The sequence below is a fragment of the Eublepharis macularius genome, chromosome 8, assembly GCF_028583425.1.
Source record: "Eublepharis macularius isolate TG4126 chromosome 8, MPM_Emac_v1.0, whole genome shotgun sequence".
Classification (NCBI taxonomy): Eukaryota; Metazoa; Chordata; class Lepidosauria; order Squamata; family Eublepharidae; genus Eublepharis; species Eublepharis macularius.
The window spans coordinates 14,650,611-14,672,361 of NC_072797.1; the positions used below are offsets into that span (position 1 = coordinate 14,650,611).

Here is a 21,751-nt window from a genome sequence, read left to right on the forward strand (position 1 = left end):
TGATAACAAAGGAACGCTAACCATGCTCAAAGGCTTACGTCTTGAAGTTTCGTTGGGTCCCGTTCCCACAAAGTAGAAGAAATAAGGGTAGCTTTAAAACTCAATTGGTTTCCTGGCATATTGCTACAGAATTTTTAAATGAATTTGCTTTGCTTTAGCAAAACCATCTGTAAGCTTTCATCTCCGTCTGCCCTGCTCTCTCCTCCAGTGTAATGATTCAGTACTTTACATTTGCAAGCTCTTTCTGGAAAGAAAATTTTCGAATCCGCTCGTTTAGCTTTTTATACCCGAACCTTGAATATTCGTGGGGCTCTATTTTAACAATGGGCTCAGAGAAACAGATTTTGCAGATTCTTGTTCATAATAATGGACTATTTAATTTCAACCCACACTTGTGATCTGGAGGTTCTGCTCATCTACTGGAATTTTGTTACCGGGTCAAAGAGGGAGCTGACCCCGCCATGGCAGAGAAGTGCGATTACATTGCTAATATGTATGGTTATGACCTCGGTTGCCGTTTCATCAACTTCAGACCATTGGGCTTCGGTGTAAACGGGCTTGTCTTGTCCGCAGTTGACAGCAAAAGCTGCCGGAAAGTGGCTGTGAAGAAGATTGCTATCAATGATGCGCAGAGCATGAAGCACGCTTTCCGCGAGATCAAGATAATCCGCCGGCTGGACCATGACAATATTGTGAAGGTCTACGAAGTGTTGGGTCCTAAAGGAGTGGACCTTCAAGGGGACTTATTCAAGTTCAATATGGTGTATGTTGTCCAGGAGTATATGGAGACAGACTTGGCACGACTGTTGGAGCAGGGACCACTCTCAGAAGAACATGCTAAGCTCTTCATGTACCAGTTGCTCAGAGGTTTGAAGTACATCCACTCGGCCAATGTGTTGCACCGGGACTTAAAACCAGCCAACATTTTCATCAATACAGAGGACTTGGTGTTGAAGATTGGAGACTTTGGACTGGCAAGAGTTGTGGACCAACATTACTCTCACAAGGTGAGTCCCTAGACTTCTTTTGGTAGCTTTGACCATATTCCTGTCCAAAACTCAGAGAATCTTGCACCGGATTTCCAGATTTCCAGACTCAAATAATCCCAACAGGTTATGTATGATTTTACTGCTGTCTAATTATAACTTATTCATTCTATTTATATCCTGCCTTCATTGCATCATAGAACTAAGAGAAATAGCCTACAGAAAAATAGCTTCCAGATCTGATTAACTTCAGCTAGGTGGTTGTAACAGTTGCTTTCGGACAGTTCCCACGATCCTATGATAAGCCCATGATCAAATGTTACTCAAAGGATACATTCAGTTATAATTCTCAAAGTAGTAGGAGGTCTCAGTAGAAGTCAGTTTCTTTAACAAGAGAGCGTTCCGGAGATTTAACATGTAGTTTCAAATATACCAGGTGAACAGGTAAGGGGCAAGATAGTCAGGAAAGGATCGTCCCAAAAGCAAGTGACATATGTTTAGCCTCCCCTCCAAAGTTTGGTTTTTGCTAACCAACTGCGAAACTTTCACTGACCTTTAGTGGCTATCGACAAGTGTACACAGGAGTCCAGTAGCATCTCAAAGACTGACAAAATGTATTCCAATATGAGCTTTTGTGAGCCAGTGATGATTTCCTCAGATGCACAGATACATTAGGTCTGGATAAATACCAAACTGAAGAAGAGGGGGTGTTACAGAGAGAGGACAAGATCCAAAAGATAAATTGGTTTTCCCAGAGTAGCTGTGAGATACTCCCAGCCAACAACACCAGAACAGAATAAAGATTAAAATTTCCCGCATTACATTTGATGTTTAGTCTACTCTGTTGTTGGTTGAGAATGTTTCATACCTAGGCTTCCCAGGTTCCTGCTGGGGGTGGGAGATCTCCTGCCTCCAGTGGGGCCTACCAGCTGCCACACAGTTGGATGGTGAGGGAAAAATAAAGACAAAAATGAGGGGGCATTTGGTGTCCCGATGCGCTGATGTCACTTCCCATACAACAGGAAGTGAAGTAAGCACATAGTTAACCCTTAGAGTTTTGTCCAAATGCTAGATGTCACTTCCCATGAGACCAGAATGAAGTCAGGGCATCACTGACAACGTCATTATGGTGCCAGCGAGGGCCCCGATTCCTGTATTAGTCACCTGCCAGTTGTCAGCTTTGTGCTGGCAGTCCTACTCACATCTGCATTGGCTGAACAGACTCCTCTTTTTATTGGCTCTTGTTTTACTCCAGCCTCTCTTTGGCTGCTTCCACACACGTTGGATAATGCACTTTCAATGCTCTTTAGTGATCATTTGGAACTGGGTTTTCGTGTGTGAAACACAAAATCCACTTCTAAAGGATAACTAAAGTGCATTGAAAGTGCATTATTCAACGTGTGTGGAAACGGCCTGTGTAACATTTCTTCTATCCTTTTTCTGGAGATTCAGCTTGGATTATTGGACATACCTGCACTTCTGTGCATCAAAGGAAGTGAGCATTCACTCACTAAAGATTGTGATAAAATAAATTTTGTTAATCTTTAAGGTGCAACAGGGCTCCTGTGTAATTTTGGTAAAACAAACTAACGTGGCTACCCTACAGGCAAACTGCCCCAGCTGTTCCTTCCAAACTCCCCAGATGTGCATTCAGAATATATGAAATAATGTGTAGCCACATGAACCATCCCAAACTGCACCTTTTTAACCAAGCTTCCTTTTGGCTATCGACACCCACCGATGAGACATTTTTAGTTATTAGCCAAAAAAATGGATCTAAAAAGAATCACCTGGCCGGTCCAAATGGCTGAGCTCAGCATCCAGACAGATGTCACAAGGTGCATAGCTCAAAGTTCATCATCCTGTATTTGGTAGGAATAGAGAGATTGTGTTTTTGGGTGTTTGGGTGTGTTGCTCTGTTCTCCATGTATTCCTGTTGTGTGGTTTAAGGCTTCTGTTCTAGTGGTCCTCGTAACTGAGTGTATTACAGTGAAGTTGTATACCATCAAGTATATGGTCTGATTAAATGCTGAGAATTCTTTAAATTGCTGTTGTGGAAAAGTTTCAGCAGCGACGATGTCATTTGCATAATCTTTCTAAAATGGGATTTTGAATTTCCCACGTCTGTAAATAGAATGGAAGAACAATGCTGATCAGGAAGGATGTACATGGAGATTAAAAATGACTGGCTCTTACTTAGATGCTAAAAAGGCATCTTTTAGCATTGCCTGCAAAATCTTGCTGTGTTAATTGGATTACAGATGAACGTTGTTAGGTTGGAAGGCATCCATCACAACCTTCCAGAAGTGCAAGAACAAAAATGGGAATTTGTAGGAAAGAAACAGGGAAGAATGTTTCCAGTACAGGTCAGCTTTTGCAAGACTTTTAATATACAGAAGGGTAATGCGAGTCTTTATATTAGACTAGCTTGATACCCATGCTTCGCTACGGTATTTAACTATTTTAAATCCAGTTATAATACTTACGGGTATGTAACAATATGTGAACTTTGAGGGGAAGACTGGGAGGTGTATTTTACCTCAGGACACATTCAATGACATCCAATAGTAACTGCAGACTGTTTCAAACGTGGGTGGTGAGGGCCAATCAGGCCGCATATGCAAATGACCTCTGTTCCCACTGTCTCTAGAGAGGGTGAGGTGTGGAATGCTGTGAGCCCCAATAGGCCCACATATTCAAATGACCTTGAAAGGCTGGCCCAATCAGGGAAGAGTGGCTGAGCTGGCAGTGGGCAAGGACGCAAGCAGGCAGCAGCCTGCCAGCCACACAGGGAAGCTGTATCCCTTTGGGAAAACACATTTTACTCCTTTTTACCTCCATAGGGGGCAAATTTCTTAAAATCCCTTCTTAGTGGGTATTTACATCATGAAAGGAATGTTCTCCCCAGATTTCACGTTTCTAGGTCCAGGGGTTTGGGCTGGGCGTTGATGAGTCAGTCAGGACACTTGTCTTTATATATATAGACTAGGGATGTCCAACTTGTTGACCTTTTCTGGTATTCCAGCCATTTTATGTGACCCATCTGGCCACAAGTTTTCTGTGGAAAAGAAAAATAGAAATATTCCATACTGCAACATGTTTGAACATAAAACCTAGCTATGACTGAGCTCATGGCCTTCTATGTGGCAACTAGGCTGGCAGCTGGCACGAGACTCAGCATCTGTGAGGGGGGCCTTAGAATCATAGGTTTGGAAGGGACCTCTAGGATCATCTAGTCCAACCCCCTGCACAATGCCGGAAATTCACAAATGCCTCCCCACAACACACCCAGTGACCCTTACTCTGTGCCCAGAAGATGGCAAAACGTGGTGGGCATCATAGTGACATCACTTCTGGCATGACCTAGAAGTAATGTCATTGCAACGTTGGCAATCGTTTGGCATTTTCCTGATGCCATGATATCATATCCAGGTTGTATTGGAAGTGATGTGATGGTATCGGGACATCACCAGTTGCCCCACTGTTCCTCCCACTGTCCCCCCCTGCTGCCCAGCTGAGTAGTGGTGGAAAAGGCAGGCAGGAGGTGGGGCTGCATGATGGCAACAGTTTTATCATATTTTAGTGCCTGGGCACACATCCATTTGGGAGCAAGATGTTCTTTAGCCCACACACACACACACACACACACACACACACACACACACACACACACACACAAAATAACACTCTGAAAATAACTTTCTGACCCCTGAAAAGTTCTACTGAAAAGTTCTAAGCAACAGATGAAACCTCTGTCCACGCTGTACCAGGAGAAATTTAAAACACAGAGTGCTTCTCCGTTTCAAAACAGCAACATCCCTTAATGTAGAAAGCTAGCATGTCAGGGTCAAAGCTAGTCTGTAACCTGACATACTAGTTTTCTGTGGGGAATGCTTTTGGAGAAGCATTCATTCATGTGAGTTCTGTCGAAAAGATGCGCTGGTCAGTTACCCCGATGAGAAGGAGGTTCTTGGGCCCGTTATTATTCCTATCTGGAACTCTTTCAGGCGAGGGGCATTTCACAGTTGCTACTCAGGATGGTGTTTTAGAATTCACTGGAGGCTGGCGAAAGAAAACTCTAGCCTCCTCCTGAATCAGACGAACAGCCCATCTAGTCTAGCATTCTGTTTTACTTAGTGGCCAGCCAGATACTTCCCAAAAGCCTATAAGCAGAGCGCTGGTATTGACAGATCACTGCTTCTGACCATGGAAGTTCTATTTCGTCATTGTGGTTAATCTCTTGCGTGTGTACAGTCAAGTGGGAAGCACAGCTCAGTCATTCCCTTAAAGCAAAGGGATTTGTGTGTTTAGCTTTTGTAGGATGACATAACTGTTTTTAAAGTGTAATAATGCCCGTGTGTTGAACTTTGGAGTTATTTATTTTATTTTACTTCCTTTATACCTGTGTGTTTCTCCACAGAGGGGACCCAAAGCGGCTTCCCACATTGTTATCTCATCTTTTGTCCTTACAACAACCCTGTGAAGTAGGACAGGCTGAGAGTGTGAGACTGGCCCAAAGTTCCGCAGAAAGCTTCTGTGGCAGAGTGGGGATTTGAACCTGGGTCTCCCAGATTCTCGTCTGACACTCTTACCACTACAGCAGTGTCCTCCCCGCAGTAATTTTTGGATTAATTTAGCTGCTTTGTGCTTCTGATGTCCTTGGTCCAACTGAAGCAGGATACAGCAAGTCCTTTCTGTCTACCACACCATGGCAGTCATGCTGTCACACTGCCTGGGACTGCTGCATGTTGAAACCACAAGACAAGGGAGATGGTATGGTGTCTGATTCTGTGGGTGCTCTACCCTGACCTAGATAGCCCAGGTGAGCCTGATCTCATCAGATCTCAGAAGCTAAGCAGGCTCAGCCTTGGTTAGTAATTGGATGGGAGACCTCCAAAGAAGACCCGGGTTGCAGAGGCTGGTATTGGCAAACCGTTAGTCACTTGCCTGGAAAACTCCAACAGGGGTCGCCATAAGTCAGCTATGACTTGAGGTCACTCTCCACCACCACATAGGGGTGCCAACAAGTCTTTAAGCATGCCGAACTCTGCACTGGATTTTGGTCCTAGGGCACGATCCAGCCATAGTTTAGCCCCACTGATTTGTGGGAGGCTGAAGCATGGATGCAAATCTCTCCAGCTAAAATTGATAGGATGTATGTACAGCCCAAATCTATCTGTGTTTATTCAGAAATAAGTGCCTATGGGACTTGCGGCCAATTAAGTGTAGAGTTGCCAACCTCCATGTGGGACCTGCAGATTTTCAGGAGCTACAGCTGATCTCCAGATGACAGAGATCAGTTCCCTGGGAGGAAATACCTGCTTTGGAGAGTGGACTTCATTGCATTATACCCTGCTGAGGTCTCACCCTGCCAGCTCCAGGTTCGACTCCCGGACCTCCAAAAAGTTCCCAACCCAAAGTCAGCAACCCTAATGCGTACAGAATCTCCGCCTTTAGGCCCTCTAGGACTGGATAATTGGAAGGCTACAGTTCCGTGCACTCTTTATTTGGGAATAGGTTCTAGAATTCAATGGGATCCTAGAATTCCGTGGGATTTGTTTTTGAATTAAGCATGCATCGGATTTTATGCTGCGGGGACCTGTTCATCAGCATGTTTATCGAGAGGGATCCTAACCATTTCCCCCATGTGTGTGGGAGTCGGTAGTGCTGGGCTGGCATTAAGTAGCAAGGAAGGGGCTGGAGCACGTTGAGGGGTGACTCACCTGTGAAATGGAAAATTCCACCATGAAGAACATGTGCACAAAGAATGTCCTGTTATGGAAAACTTTGACCCCCACCTCTCCAGAGCCCTAAGCGTAGGCTCAGTTTATCTGCGTGATTTCCCCAGATAAAAAGAACAGATGGACAGGAGGAGGAATTCAAAGTATGCTCAGCATCGTTGCCCCCAATGATTATTATTTATTTTTTCTGTCTCCAACAGAGGGTTGCTTTAGGACTTTTTTTTTTGTGTCTAACGTGCCTTGCCTTTGCCAATGAACAATGAGAGAGATGCCCTTCTGGCTCAGCGAGATGTGCTTATGTAAGTAAGACAACGGTGTGGGCCCCTGATCTCCAAGGGCCAGCTTTTTTGCTTTGGGATAGCTGAGCTCAGGCATGTGGAAGACTGAGCCCTTGTTCTGTGTGGAGGAATTTAGTGGCCTGCAAAAATATAATGATACAATTGCGGCACTTCTCCCCCCGCCTCCCAACCTCCAAGACCAGAGAGCAGCATAAATTGAGTTCCCTTCCATTTGTAGCTCCACAACAACTTTGCTCCCACAACGGGATCTTTAGTCAGGGCGCTGTGCACATCCTACATACTGGTTCCTCCAAGACACGGGAAGGATATCCCATCATGCATCTGCACTCTGTGCATAGACGTGAGTGCCATCTACCCTCAGTTCTGAGAGCACGGTGGAGTGAGCTGCAGATAGGAAGCAGAAGATCCAGGAAAAAGGACACTCTGCATTGTCGACTTATTGGTTGCGGTTGCGACTGTGAACATGCGCCGTCACGGCCACACCGGAGCATAACGTTAAGAATCCGTGCCTGGACCAAAACACGTGCTCATCGAGAGAATGCTGGACATGGGCATTTGGGGGAAGACAGGACTCCTGACACTCACTCCGTCTCGTGTAATTCGTATCATGTGGTTTGGCTCTAAGATGTCAGGTGTCCGAGTCTGGTCCTTCTGTAATGGCGGTGTGGGACTGCACTCAGAATGGATGAACTTAGTACATTTTCATCTGGCCTTTCCTCCAGGGAGTTCGGGGCGGCCTACGTGGTTATCCCTCCTCCATTTTATCCTTGCAACCAAGTAGATGAGGCTGAGAGTGACTAGACTAAGGTCACCCAGCAAGCTTCGTGTCAAAGCTGGGATTCAAACCTGGGTTTCCCCGATCCAAGGCCAAGAAAGTCTCTTCCACTGCCCTGGCTTTTTAAATTCTGCTTACAAGTATGGTGTGGTGAAAAGCAAAATGACATTTATTTTAATAGTATACTCGGTAGAATCAAATTAAAGGTACCCATCTGGCAATTAAAATAGTACTGCTCTGAAGGTGAACTGAGTGGGAGTTCATTCCACCAGGGATGCTGAGTTTGATTTCTCTTGTACCCACATTATCTGCCTCAAATGTAACTGCCTTATGATCAGTTGAGACTAGGGATTTTAAAATGCCAAAAGGGCCCCCAGAGCAGCCGGCGGAAGTGCTCTTAGGCCCCCTTAGGAAGGGTTGCCAGCCTCAAGGTGGTGGCTGGAGATCTCCCGGATTTCCAACTGATCTCCGGGTCACAGAGATCAGTTCCCCTTGAGAAACTGGCTGTTTTGGAGGATGAACTCTATAGTATTATGCCCTGCCGAGGTCCCGCCCTTTCTCAAACTCCACCTTCTCCAGACTCCCCCCCCCCAAATCTCCAGGAATTTCACAACCTGGAGCAGATAACCCTCCCCCCTCCCTTTTTCAACCCCATGTTACTAAAGACTTAAGATGGAGAAGATCAAAATCAGGGCAAATTACAGAGATGTTCCCAATACCAGGGAGAAGGCCTCTGCAGAAAGGAGGAAACCTGTGAGCACTTTTCTGAAAAGACAAATACACACATTTTTATCCTTACTATAGTATGAAATATCGTTATTTGACATAGAACAACGAGGCGCTGAAAGTGAGCTCGGAAGCCTAGCTGTAAGACCTTGAGGGTGGTAGGAGAGGGAGGAATGATGGAGCTGACGTCTCTCCAAAAGCAGAGCGGCTACTACTACATAGGTAAATATAAACTTGCTGTACACAGAGAGTCAAGCTACAGATGACGCCTGACATGAGTTGGACACGTGTCAGTGTCCCTCAAGTTTTGATGGGAAGTGTAGGCGTCCTGGTCTTGGAGCTTGGTTCTCTGTGAAAAAGCCCATTTAATTGAAATCTGCAGAGCGGTCAGTCAGAATGGAATGGGAGGGAGAACATGTGGTTGGGAGGGGAGTGCAGGCGTCGGGCTGTTGCTGGGCACCCCCCTCCCTTCCAATGGGGAAATTAATTAATTAATAAAGCTGCAAGACCAGGACGCCTACACTTCCCATCAAAACTTGAGGGAAACTGACAAGTGTCCAACTCAAGTCAGGTGTCACTTGTAGTTTGGCTCTCTGTCAGACCATTAGTCTATCAAAATCAGAATTGTCTTCTAGGGTTGCCAACATCCAAGTATGGCCTGGAGATCACCTAGAATTTCCACTGACCTCCGGACTGCATGTATCAGTTTCCCTGGAGAGAATGGCTGCTTTGCAGGGTGGAATTTTACCCCAATGAGACCCCTCCCTTCCTCTGGGTCCACTCCCCAATTTCCAGGAATTTCTCAACTTGGTAACCTTATCTCTGACTGGCAGCGGTTCTTTGGTGGAGGCCTTCCACATCATCTATTACCTGAATTTTTTAACTGGGCATGCCGGGGACCAAACTGTATGCAGAGAAGGCTGTTTCCCACAGTACCTGTAGCCCCTTCCAAAGCAAAGCAAAAGCCTGTTCTGTGGCAAACACCCTTTTTCAGATCTTGCTGTTAAAGGCTTCTGAGTGTACCCATTTGCAACAGAGCATGCTCTGTAGCAGCCACTGAAGTCCTTTGCCCTCTTGCCGCCCACAGCTCACACCAAGCTGTAGAAAAAGTGGTCAAAATAATTCTAATTTAGGGGAAAGAGGCTGACCATGTAACATGCTATTTTACACTCGCAAAAGCAAAGGCTTCTAGATGGATAAAGAATGCAATACCGCTGATAAAAAATCTGCAGGGCTGCAAAGTAATCCCAGAATTGGCAAGAATGGATCACGTTCATTTTGGCAGCTGCCATGCTGGACTCTCATCCTATTATGAGAGCCTCCCTAGAGCAGTCCAGCTCAGGGTTTATCTGACCTGTCCCGCTCCAAGTCAGGTTTGCGAAATTCATTGAAACCATTTTCCAGTTCATCCTCCCCGAAGGCCTCCTGGTCTTCCCTGACTACGGTTGCCAGGTCCAGGTTGGGAAATTCCTGGAGATTTTGAGGATGGAGCCTGAAGAGGGTGGGGTTTGGGGAGGGGAGGGGTCTCAGTGGGGTATAATTCCACATAGTTTACCCTTCAAAACAGCCATTTTCTCCAGGGGAACTGATCTCTGTTGCCTGGAGATCAGTTGTAATTCCAGGAGATCTCCAGCTATCACCTGGAGGCTGGCAAGCCTGTCGCTGACCCTTAGGGACCCAGATTCTTGGAGACCTGCTGTACCTTTTAAAAAGTGCCTAAAAGAAGAGAGTTTGACCAGATGTGATTTTCTGTCAGAAGAACTGCATGATGGGGGAGCCACATCTGGTGGAGAGTTCCTTTCTCTGTGACTCTTAACGTCTCAGAAGCCTTCCAGTGTATGAGTTTGGCAACCTGATGTTCTTAGGCATCCAGTCTGCTGGGCTGCAAAGTTTCCTTGTGTCTCGCCTCTGTCTTCTTCTGTGGTCTGTGTGGCTGAAACAGCCCTTTTGCATAGCCCTGCTGAAGTTGGTTCAAAATATGTTTACTGTTAGCCATGGTGATTTTATTTAAGGTATCTGAAGCTTATTCCGTATTTGGGCAAAAATGCAGCGATCGCCAAGGTCGTGCTTTTTGTGTGGCAGGCGTGCTTAATTCTGCCTGGCAGGATCTTGGCAGGTAAACTGCCCCAGTGAGCCTATATCCTGTTATCTGCTGTAGCAGCATGATTGTATCTTCCAACCTGTCTTAGCAATACTGCATTCCAATGGATTTGTACTAGAATCTGCAGAAAACAAAGAAAGGGAATAAAGCATTAGGGATGCTTTAAAGGTACGCTGCGGCTCTTGAAACATAACTGTGAGGCTAGGGCTTATTTTGAACCACGGTCTACCCTGCCTTAATGAAAAGGGTAATTATCCTGAGACGCTGTTATAGCAACAACGGTGCAAAAGTATGGGCCTCGGTAGCTGGCGTAGCAGAAGTCTCTCAATACACCTGCCTATCTAACCCACTTTACCTCCAGGGAGCTCTGAAGGACGTACGTTTCTTTTTTCCCAATCTTGTCTTCAAAACAGCCCTGCGAGGTAGGTGAAGCTGAAAAAAGAGTAACTGGCTCCTGATCTCCAAGAGGGGAGGGGCAGCAGGTCTTCTGGCGATTACCCCCATTCTCCACTTCACAGGCTGGTAAGGTGGACACCAGCCCATAACATCACTTCTGGCTTCAAACTGGAAGTGATGGCATCATGTTGGGTTGCTACTCTAAACTTCACCCAAAACTCTATGGCTAACTACAGAGTTTTAGGTGAATCCTAGAGCATCGTCCTTATGTAGTGATGTCACTTCTGGTTTTGAGCCAGAAGTGAAGTCGCACTCTGGCATGATGCCACCTCTTCCTGCATCCCAGCTCCTGTCAGTGAGTTCCAGCTGTGGCTGAAAACCGATCCCCTAATGAGCTTTGCCTGGAGTGGAATTTTAAATTGAGCTCTCCCAGATCCTGCGTTGCTTCCACTTTGGGTATTTTGCTCTATCTTGTCTTTTGTACTGCAGTGCTGTTTTGAGGAGCACCAGATGACATCATCTTCTATACATCCTATTTCTACCTCTCCCCCGCCCCCTACATTGCTGCAATATTTCCCAAACCTTGTTTGATAGGATCTTTTGGGAAAGATCGCTATTAAAGTGCTTTTGCATTCTATATGGATAGGAATGTGTGCATTTTTTCAGTCCTGCCTACACTGGTGCCATTTCCTTGTGTCAGCCCCCTACAGCCGCCATTCTTCACCCCCAGTGCTACCGGAGGGCTGCTTTCAGACTTCTTTTTTAAAAGCTCGTAATTTCTATAGCAATATATTTATGTCTGCTTTAAAAACAGAACCTTTACACACTCATCCTTCAAATTAGAAAGACATTTCACAATCATTTTTATTTAAAGTTGCAAAATTGTATTGAAAACATTTAGGGGTAGTGGCAGCATTGATGTCACAGGTACTAGCCAATCCATACCCTCCCCAGTAGCACTTGCTCCATTTGCAGAGACAAATCATTTTGCAGAACCACTTTGTTTTTAGAGCTTGTTCAAGGACAAGGGAGAGAGACTGAGAGATTGCCATACTAACAGTGCAGTCCTAAATACAGTTACGCCAGTCTAAGCCCATTGAAAATAATAGTAACAATAACAACAACATTTGATTTATATACCACCCTTTTGGGCAACTTAATGCCCGCTCAGTTTACCAAGTGTGTTATTATTATCCTCATGACAATCACCCTGTGAGGTGGATGGGGCTGAGAGAGCTCTGAGAAGCTGTGACTGACCCAAAGTCACCCAACTGGCTTCAGGCAGAGGAACGGGAAATCAAACCTGGCTCTTCAGTTTAGAGTCCTGCTGCTCTTAACCACTATACCAAAGTGGCTCTTTTGGTGTTTGGGTGATGGCTTTGGAACAAGGTATATGGAAAATGCAGCCACAGAGATCCACTTGTGATCCCCTCCAACTGCTGCAAGATTTCCAACTCCTAATAACCAACCTAAGCTGGGCTTCTTTTCCTAATCAACGCTCTTCGTACTACTTGAGGTTTCCCCGCAGTTGAACAAAAACACTTGGCATTTGCTATAGTGATACGACACTGTACAGTACTAATTAATTTCAGTGGGAGCTAGATCTGCCTTGAGTTTTTTGTTTTTTTGCAGCCTGCTCAGAAATCTGTTTTCCCTATAGTGAGGCCTAATTAACGTTCCTCTTCTGAAATGCAGGCTGCTGTGCAGTACGAGTTTCGGTGCATATTTTCTGCTAAGGTTGTGTGGTATCTGCCACACTACTTTAGCTTTCCTGACAGACCACTAAGGAGTACAGTCGATTCTTTCGCTGTGTTTTTTTTCTCTGTCAGGACAAGCGTTTCTTCTCCAGAGGTCCACAGATTCCTGTAGGGCAGGCAGAAATCAAACTATCGGATGGTAGTGTCACGCAGTGCAACAGTGCAAGCCTAGGCAGAATCACTCCAGTCTAAGCCCGTTGAAATCAATAGACAAGAGTACCTTTATATAGGAAGGGGAGTTTTTATAACCTAATACAAGACGTTCCCTTCTGGATCTGATCAAAGAGGTGCACAGACCTGACATCTGGCAGACTGGCACACAGTAAAATACCTCTAGGCAATCCACAAACAAGGTCGGGTGAAGAGTTCCATTGCGTTTTGCTTCTCCTTAGGGTGGAAATACGCATTACGAGGGATGCTCAAGTCCGTTGCATGAATAATTCCAGTATTGTTAATCTGAGTGAAGAGGGGAGCCAACAGGATGCTCTACCAGGATGGGTTAGTTTTCTGGAGGTCGGTTGGTATTAAACCAGGCCCTGGGGCTTTACCTGAGCGTATTTGCTTAATTAAGAGACTCACTATCTCTGGGATAACCAGAGGTCAGTTTGGAGGGGGGTTCAAATTGGTGAAATCCTAGCGCGCCAATGACATCACTTCCAGGTTTTAGCCAGAAGTGATGATGTCAGCATGCTGGTATCCTTTTCCCTATGCCCCGCACGCACATAACCCAGTCTCCTGGGGGCTTGAGTCATGCACCTGTCAACCCCACTACTCTATTTTTACCTATTCTCAGTTCCTGCCCTGCCCTGGATAGCCCAGGTGAGCCTAATCTTGTCAGATCTCAGAAGTTAAGCTGGGTCAGCCCTGGTTAGTAATTGGAAGGGAGACCTCCAACGAAGAGTTGCAGAGGCAGGCAATGGCAAACCACCTCTGTTAGTCTCTTGTCATGAAAACCCCTCCAGGGGTCGCCATATGTCAGCTATGACGTGAGGGCACTCTCCACTCCAACTCAGTTCCCAAAGCTGCAAACTTATAGGATTGTCTTTATTGCAGAGCAGCAGGGCTCATTTCGAGGGGGAATGCACAGGAACGCAGTTCCGGCTGTTCCCCAAAGAGGTCAAATGTCTGGTGGCCCCGCCCACCTGACTCTCGGCCATTTTGGGCCCGTTTCGGCCTGGATAGGAGCCAAAACGGCCTGGATCAGGCCTCTGACGGGTAGTGGATCACTCTCCCGCTCATCAGTGGCCTGATCCTGACCATTTTGAGCCCCTTTTCAGCCATTTTCAGCCCCTTTTTGCTATTTCGGGCCCAATTTCAGCCCTGAATGGCCAGGATTGGGTCCCAAACAGCCAGGATAGGTGATGTCAGGGGGTGTGGCATATGCAAATCAGTTATACTAATGACACACTTCCGGTGATGGCAAGAGGCATGGCATATGCTAATGAGTTATGCTAATGAGTTCGTCCAGCTCTTTTTCTACGAAATGACCCCTGCAGAGCAGTACACGTCTATCACATCTCTATTCTGCCCTCCCTCCAACATGCTAAGAGCAGCATACGTGGCTCTCCCTTCATCATTTTATCCTCGCCACAGGGGTCTAGAATGGAGTAACTCTGCATGGGATTGCATAGCAATGGTTGAAATGCAATCAGAAAATCAACCCTAGTTAGCATCCTTCTTAAGTTCCACTTGATGGTCCTGGGGATTTGCCTCCCAATTCAGGAAACAGTTTTGAAAAATCTTAAGCAAGTAGTAAGAGGAACCAGGTGGGTTTTAAAAAAATGAAACTGCTAAACATCCCAGCTTGGTTGCACAAATACAGAATCTAATGGGCTTTTAAAAAATATCATTTTCTCTTTAGGGAGTAGAAGATAATGATTGGAAATGACTGCCCACTCCTGTTGGGAAATTATTGCTCTTCCCGAGGCACTCGCCCATTGGATTAATAACGATTAGGGCGGTGAGGGAGAGAGCAAGTCAGAATTTTCAGCAAATTGCTTCCAGCTTGATGGGGGGGGGGCTTTGGCAAAATGCAGAGTGATAGCCAATTCCTCCCCCCCCCAACCATTACCTGCCTCCTGTTTAGTGTTGCCAGCCCCCAGGTGGATCCTGGAGATCTCCCTGAATTGCATCTGATCTCTAGTCTACAGGGATCAGTTCACATGAAAATAGACAGCAACTTTGGATGGTGAACTGTATGGCATCACATCCCTGCTGAGCTTGCGCTCCAGGCATTACTCCCAACTCTCCAGCAATTTCCCTGGCTGCAGTTGGCAGCCTACTCCTTCTGCATATATATTGGAAAAGATGGAGGCTCCTTTTAAATCCATGTTTGTGGTGGCTGCTTGTGTAAAGTGCCCTTATTGGAACAAGAGGGAGAGAAAAGGAATCAAAAGTGGTGTTAGCAGTGGTCCCTGTTTTGGATTGGTGGGGTTTGCCAGTTGACTGTTTCTAGTATAAGCTGACTTCTAGGGAACAGAAGTAGCAGGCTGGGTTGACCAAAGGGGAAGCATGCTGTAGATAAGAGATCAGAGACTACTAGGTAAGAGATCTGGGAAGTTGTTGACAATGGCTCACTGTCATATGAGATGTTCATACGAAGTTACTTACCAGCGTACGGAACTGGAATGATATTTACAATAGCCATTTCTGCTGGGCATCTGAGGCATCATTTTCAAGGACTTGAGTTCCACTCATGCCCCTGAAGTAGAGATGCCAGTCCCCTGCTGGGGCGGGGGACTTCCCGCTCCCACCCTCCAACCTGCCCCCACTTACCTGGCCAGTGGAGGGGGATGTGCCTCCTGGGGTACCCCTCTGGGCAGTGCAGTGTGCTCCTATGCACTGCAGCCACCTGATTCCGGCTGAATTTGGCCAGATTTGGGCCTGAATCAGCCGGAATCGGGCAGCTGCATAGCACAGGAACGCTGCCACGCTCTGCAGCAGCCTGATTCCAACTGATTTGGGACGAATGGGCCCAAATTGGGACGAATCGGGCCTCTGTGTAGCTCAGGAACATTGCCATGCTCCTCAGCAGCCTGCTTCAGGCCCGAATCAGGGCCGAATTGGGCACGATTCAGCCCTTTGGAAGCATGGGAGTGCTCCCAGGGCAGCCTGTGACCCATGCCATGACATCACTCAATGACGTCACTTCCAAAGTCATTGAGTGAGCCAGGAGCACTCCCATGGGAAATGTAAAAGTACAAGGCAGGAGTCAGGCTCCACATCTCCTGCCGGGGGCTAGGGGAACCTGACAACCCTACTCTGAAATGTACTTGCCTTCAAGGGATCTTCCTACATTGCGTTTAAAGCTGTTGCATCTTTGGAAAGCCCTTAATTTTTTTTTTTAAAGTGCTCCAGAATCTGCCTTCTTAACTTGGCTATCTATTGAGCTGTTTTATACAGATTGGCCTAGTTAGCTCAGTATTTTTCTACTTTCTGATAGTGACTCTCCGAGGGCTTCCTGAGAACTTACTACCTGAGACTGGTTCTACATTGAGATGGTGGGACTTGAAACTGGGACATTCTGAACATGAAGTCTGTACTCTGTCCCTCAGCTACAGGCTGTTTAGAGATAATTACAGTAACTTCCCTCCCTGCAAACTAGCAATAAGTCGCAGGCTCTGGTGTTACTCTTGAAATACGCATTATGGAGCAGGTTCTTGGGGATGGTGAACATTCTAAACTGCTATCCACTGATTCTGAGCACGGGACCTGTCCTCTGCCTCACGGAGAGAAAGGTCTTCTACATACATACATTTGTGCCATCAACTCACAATAGGGTTGCCAGCTCCAAGTTGGGAAATTCCTGGAGATCTGGGGGGTGAAACTTGGAGAAACCTGGAGAAAGTGGGGTATAAGGAGGGAAAGGACCTTGGCATGGCATAATTCCATAGAGTCCATCTCCCAAAGTAGCCATTTTCTCCAGGTGAACTGATCTCTGTGGCCTGGAGACCAGTTGTAATTCCGGGGGATCTCCCGCCACTAACTCACAACCAATGGTGACCTCTGCAACCGTCCTTCGAGGCAAGTGAGAAGAAAAGGTATTTTGCCATTGCCTTCCTCCGCAGAGTCTTTTTTGGTGGTTGCCCACCCAAGTACCAACCCTGCTTAGCTTCCGAGATCGGACAGGATCGGGCCACAACATGCCACCTTCCCTGCCCCAAAACTCTTCCCTAAGACCTCTTCAGTAGAGGGATGAGGGAATTGACTGGGAATTTTCTGCACATAAGGGATGTGCTTGGGGACATGGCTTGGTGGTCAAGCTAAGCACAATCCTTCTTGTGCTATTGTTGGTCTGGTCTTCAGAAGCTCTTTGGCCAACACCGTGAGAATGGCAAAATCATTTTGCTACTACAGACTAACACGGCTAACTCCTCTGGATCTATGACCATGAGAGTGGGGGGTGGGGTTTGGCTCAGACCTCTCTTGTGACAACCTGTGGCCAGGAGGTAACACCTGTTGCCTTTTGCACCAAGTTGATCCATTGCAATGTGCTGGCCCCCTTCTCATTTGGCTGGCCTGGGTGGCTTTGCTGGAGACCTGGTCCCACAGATGACAGTTATCTACCTCCATTGCTGGTGGTATGCAATTTCAGTAACACCCATGAGGAATGGTGTCATGATCTGGCTGTGCCAGGAAGGCCTAGCAAGGCCTCAGAAACCTGTTAGCAGTGGGAATAGGCCTGCCTACAATTTCCAGGAGTCCCTGGGCTGTTTTGGTGCACTTTTTGGCCAATCAGAACACAGGGGGCTGGTGCTATATAAGTCTGGGAGGGAAAAAAGCCTGTGGTTCTTTTCTCCCAGGGACCAGGCCAGAGGCGGTTTCTGCTAGGGGGAGAGGCCCTCATCGAGGCAGGGTGAGAAGACAGGCCTGGCAGATAGAGGGACAGTGAGTCCAGTTGTGCTAGGGCCTTTTGTTTATTTTGCTTTCACCCATCTATTGTTGCTAAGGCACCTTGCTTGCTTGTTTGTTATTAACTGACCTCCTTGTAAATAATCCTTTTGTTTGTTGTTACTCTGCTGGGTCCTCACGCCTGTTTACTGGCCAAGCTACGGAGGTCAGAAGGGTTGGGAGGGTACTCTGGGCCTTCCCAAGGGACCCTAAATCCCAGAGTGGTGGCAGCGTATGGTGGCTCACCCCACCTGAGGCATGACAAATGAGTTTGCCGGGGAATGCAAAGGGGGGGGGGCATATGTCATTTGAACAAATATGCATGACTTCAGCAATGAGGAATCTGGTAACAACTCCCACAAAAGACCAGCAATGACCTTTTACACCTACCATCACTACCCACTGAGGATATGGGGGCTAGCAGTGAGTAATGGTCTTGGGCAGGCAGAAATCATGACCATCTGTCTCCACCCAAGTTTTGCATGAGCAAGAAACTGACTTATCTCTGCCTCAGGTAATGGTAACGGGGGGGGGTTGCTGAAAGGCCGGGCCACGTCCTTCAATCTCGTCGTCGTTCTGAGCATAATGGTGGCCATATGGCAGGGGACTTCCCAGTTTGTAGCTCCTTCTCAATCCCTCCTACGGCCAGATGTACTCAGCTAGTAGGGGGGTGTTCCATTTTTGCCTTGGCTAATTTGAGGAGAGACGCGTCATCGCTAGTGGATACAGTTCCCTGCCTCGGCACTGGCTCAGATTCTCTTGTGTGTTTCACTATTGGGAGCGAAAATGTTCACATGAGCAACGTTGTTACTTGAAAACATAAATTGTGGATAGCCATATTGGTCCATTAGGAGAAAAAAATCCAAATGTCACGGGGAGGATATATTTTTTATTGCATGTGTAAGGTGCCGTCAACTCAGAGGTTACTTACGGCAAGAGAAACACAGGTGGCTTGCCATTGCCTGCCTCTTCATAGCAGCTCTGGATTTCCTTGGTGGTATCCTATGCAAGTACTAACTAGGGCTAACCTTGCTTCGCTTCTGAGATCTGATGAGATCAGACTAGCCTGGGCCAACCAAATATAGGTATCTATTTTATTGGCGCGTGCCCTCAAGTCATAGCTGACTTATGGCGACCCCTGGTGGAGTTTTCATGGAAAGAGACTAACAGAATTGGTTTGCCTTTGCCTGCCTCTGCAATCCTGATCTTCATTGGAGGTCTCCCATCGAATTAATAACCAAAGCCGACCCTGCTTAGCTTCTGAGATCTGACGAGATCAGGCTCACCTGGGCTATCCAGGTCAAGGCATATATTTTATTAGGACCAACTAAAACCAGCAATGTTGGAGACAGATCTGAATCATTGTTGGTTTTTATATGCTCAGAGGAGGCATGGGCGCTGCTGCTTTCCCCAGTGCTGTGACCTTCTTTGCATCTGGAACAGTGTAACCTAATTTACACCTGCAGAACACGGAACAGAGTGCCGACTAGGTGTTTTTTGGGCCGTGCCCTGCCCTCTCCCTGCTCTTCCTTTCCTTAACATCCAGCATGTGAAACAGCTCCGATCAGCTGCTTGGCACTGTTGTAGCTGTTAATAGTAACACCTGCATTTCGAATGTTGACACTCTAGAGTGCTTTAATATAATAATAATAATAACAACATTCTATTTATATACTGCCCTTCAGGATGACTTAACACCCACTCAGAGCGGTTTACAAATATGTCATTATTATCCCCACAACAGCAAACACCCTGTGAGGTGGGTGGGGCTGAGAGAGCTCCTAGAAGCCGCCTGTGACTGACCCAAGGTCACCCAGCTGGCTTCAAGTGGAGGACTGGGGAATCAAACCTGGTTCTCCAGATTAGAGTTCCACAATCTTAACCACTACACCAAACTGGCTCTCGGCATTTGAAGCAGGCCAAGGGGCTATCTAGTTCAGCGTTCTGTTTCCAGCACTTCTGGAAACCTGCAAGGAGGGTGCTGGGGCATTCCCATGCATGCTGTTTCTCCCTAGCAAGTGGTGTTCAGAGACACACTGCTTCTGAGCTTGGAGGTTCTATTTAGATAGCATTTAAAATGAATCTGTCTCATCCGCCTTTGTAAAGACAGGGCATAACAATATCTTGTGGCAGTGAGTACTCTATGGTGATTATACATTGCATAAAGATGTATCTTCCTTTTGCTTGTCCTGAAGTGGAGGGAGGTGTCCAGTGGAGTGCCCCAGGGCTCGGTTCTGTGCTCAGTGCTTTTCAATATTTTTAGAAATGATCCAGTCGAGGGTATGAAAGGATTACTCATTAAATTTGCAGATGACACCAAACTGAGAAGAGTAGCAAACACGCTTGAAGTCAGGGATAGATTTCAACGAGATTTGAACACACTGGAAAAGTGGGCAGATTTGAATAAGATGCTATTTAAGAAGGGTAAGTGCCAGGTTCTCCACCTGGCTAACAAAAATGCAAAGCATGCATACTGGATGAGGGATACCCTTCTGGGTAGCGGTGTGTGCGAACCAGATCTTGGAATACGGGTGGGTAGGAAGGTAAATATGAGCAGTCGGTGTGCTGCAACAGCAAAAAAGGCAAACTCAATCTTGGGGTGTATCAACAAAGGCATAACATCCATATCACAGAATGTCATTGTCCCATTATATATACTGCATTGGTCAAGCCCCATCTGGAGTATTGTGTGCAGTTCTGGAGGCCTCACTTCAAAAAGGATGTGGGCAAATTGGAACGGGTACAGAAAAGACCAGCCAGGTTGATCTGGGCCCTGGAGACCAAGCCCTACGAGGAAAGACTAAAGGATCTGGGAATGTTCAGTTTGGAGAAGAGGAGGTTGAGGGGAGACATGATTGCTCTATTTAAGAATTTAAAAGTCTCCCTTAGAAGAGGGAATAGAGGACAGGACTTGAAACAGTGGGTTTAAACTACAGGAGGGAAGGTACCAGCTGGACGTTAGGAAAAACTTCTTCATGTTAAGAGTAATTCAACAGTGGAATCAGCTGCCCGGGGATGTGGTGGGTCCCCCCTCATTGGCAGTCTTCAAGGAGCAGCTGGATGAATACTTGTCAGGGATGCTTTAGGCTGTTCCTACATTGGGCAGGGGATCGGACTAGATGGTCTTTAAGGCCCCTTCCAATTCTAGGATTCTGTGATTCTATACCGGCGATTGTACCTGGAGCCTCCTGCGTACCAAGCAGATGCTCTGCCCCTGAGCCACAGTCCCTCTCTGTTCCCTATAAACATGAATTTATAAACCTGTGGTGTGTGCTCCTCTTGAATTATCTTTTTCCTCAAGTAAAAACTCTGGTGCTTTTTCTGACAGGGAGTGTGCCCCAAGCCCTTTATCATCTTGGATCTCTTTTTTCTGCACAGAGGTTGCCTGAGTAATGGTTGCAACTTCCCTGAAAGGCATTTTCGTAGTGTGGGTGTGTGTAAAGTGCTGTCAAGTTGTAGCCAACCTAGAGCAACCCCTGCGGGAATTTTCAAGGCAAAAGACTAACAGAGGTGGCTTGGCATTGCCTACTTCTGCCTATCAACCCTGGGCTTCCTTGATGGTCTCCCCGACTAAGCACTAACCAACAGCGACCCTACTGAGCTTCCAAGATTTGAGGAGATTGGGCTAGCCTGGGCTATCCAGGTTATTTTCATGTTATTATCCCTTTATTTACGGAAGATTTACTTTTTGGCTTTTGTTTTTTTCTGAGAGAGAAAGAAAGAACCGTGCCTTCCGAAGACCACCCAGGATGCACACAGATGTAATCTCCTCAACAGGTATTTCATTCACCATGGGCAGTGTACATGATGGATGTATTTACCAGCAAACTGAGCATGGGATTTAGCCTAACCTTTCCTAACCCCCATGTGTCAATCATGTGATTCACACATTATAGAGTATGCTGGTTGGGTCTGGGGTCCCCCCCATCCTGAGTAACAGTCGCATGTAAGTTGCAGGTTCTCCTCAATTCCCGCAGGCCTTCCTGCTACCCCATGCTGTTTGCCCACCTGGAATGCCTCCTTAGCTGCCGCTTGACCCACTGGATGAAGCGATGTGTATTTCAGGGAACCTGTGCCACC

The 21,751-nt window shown here is 46.7% G+C and overlaps 1 protein-coding gene across 1 annotated transcript in view; it reads left to right on the forward strand.

Moving 5' to 3' along the window:
* The first annotated feature begins 461 nt into the window (after positions 1–461).
* Positions 462–21,751, forward strand: part of MAPK4 (mitogen-activated protein kinase 4) — a 62,746-nt gene continuing 41,456 nt past the window's right edge. The window contains exon 1 of the mRNA XM_054987152.1: positions 462–1,007. Coding sequence (XP_054843127.1) covers positions 462–1,007 — 546 coding nt within the window. The remainder of the gene's footprint in view (positions 1,008–21,751) is intronic.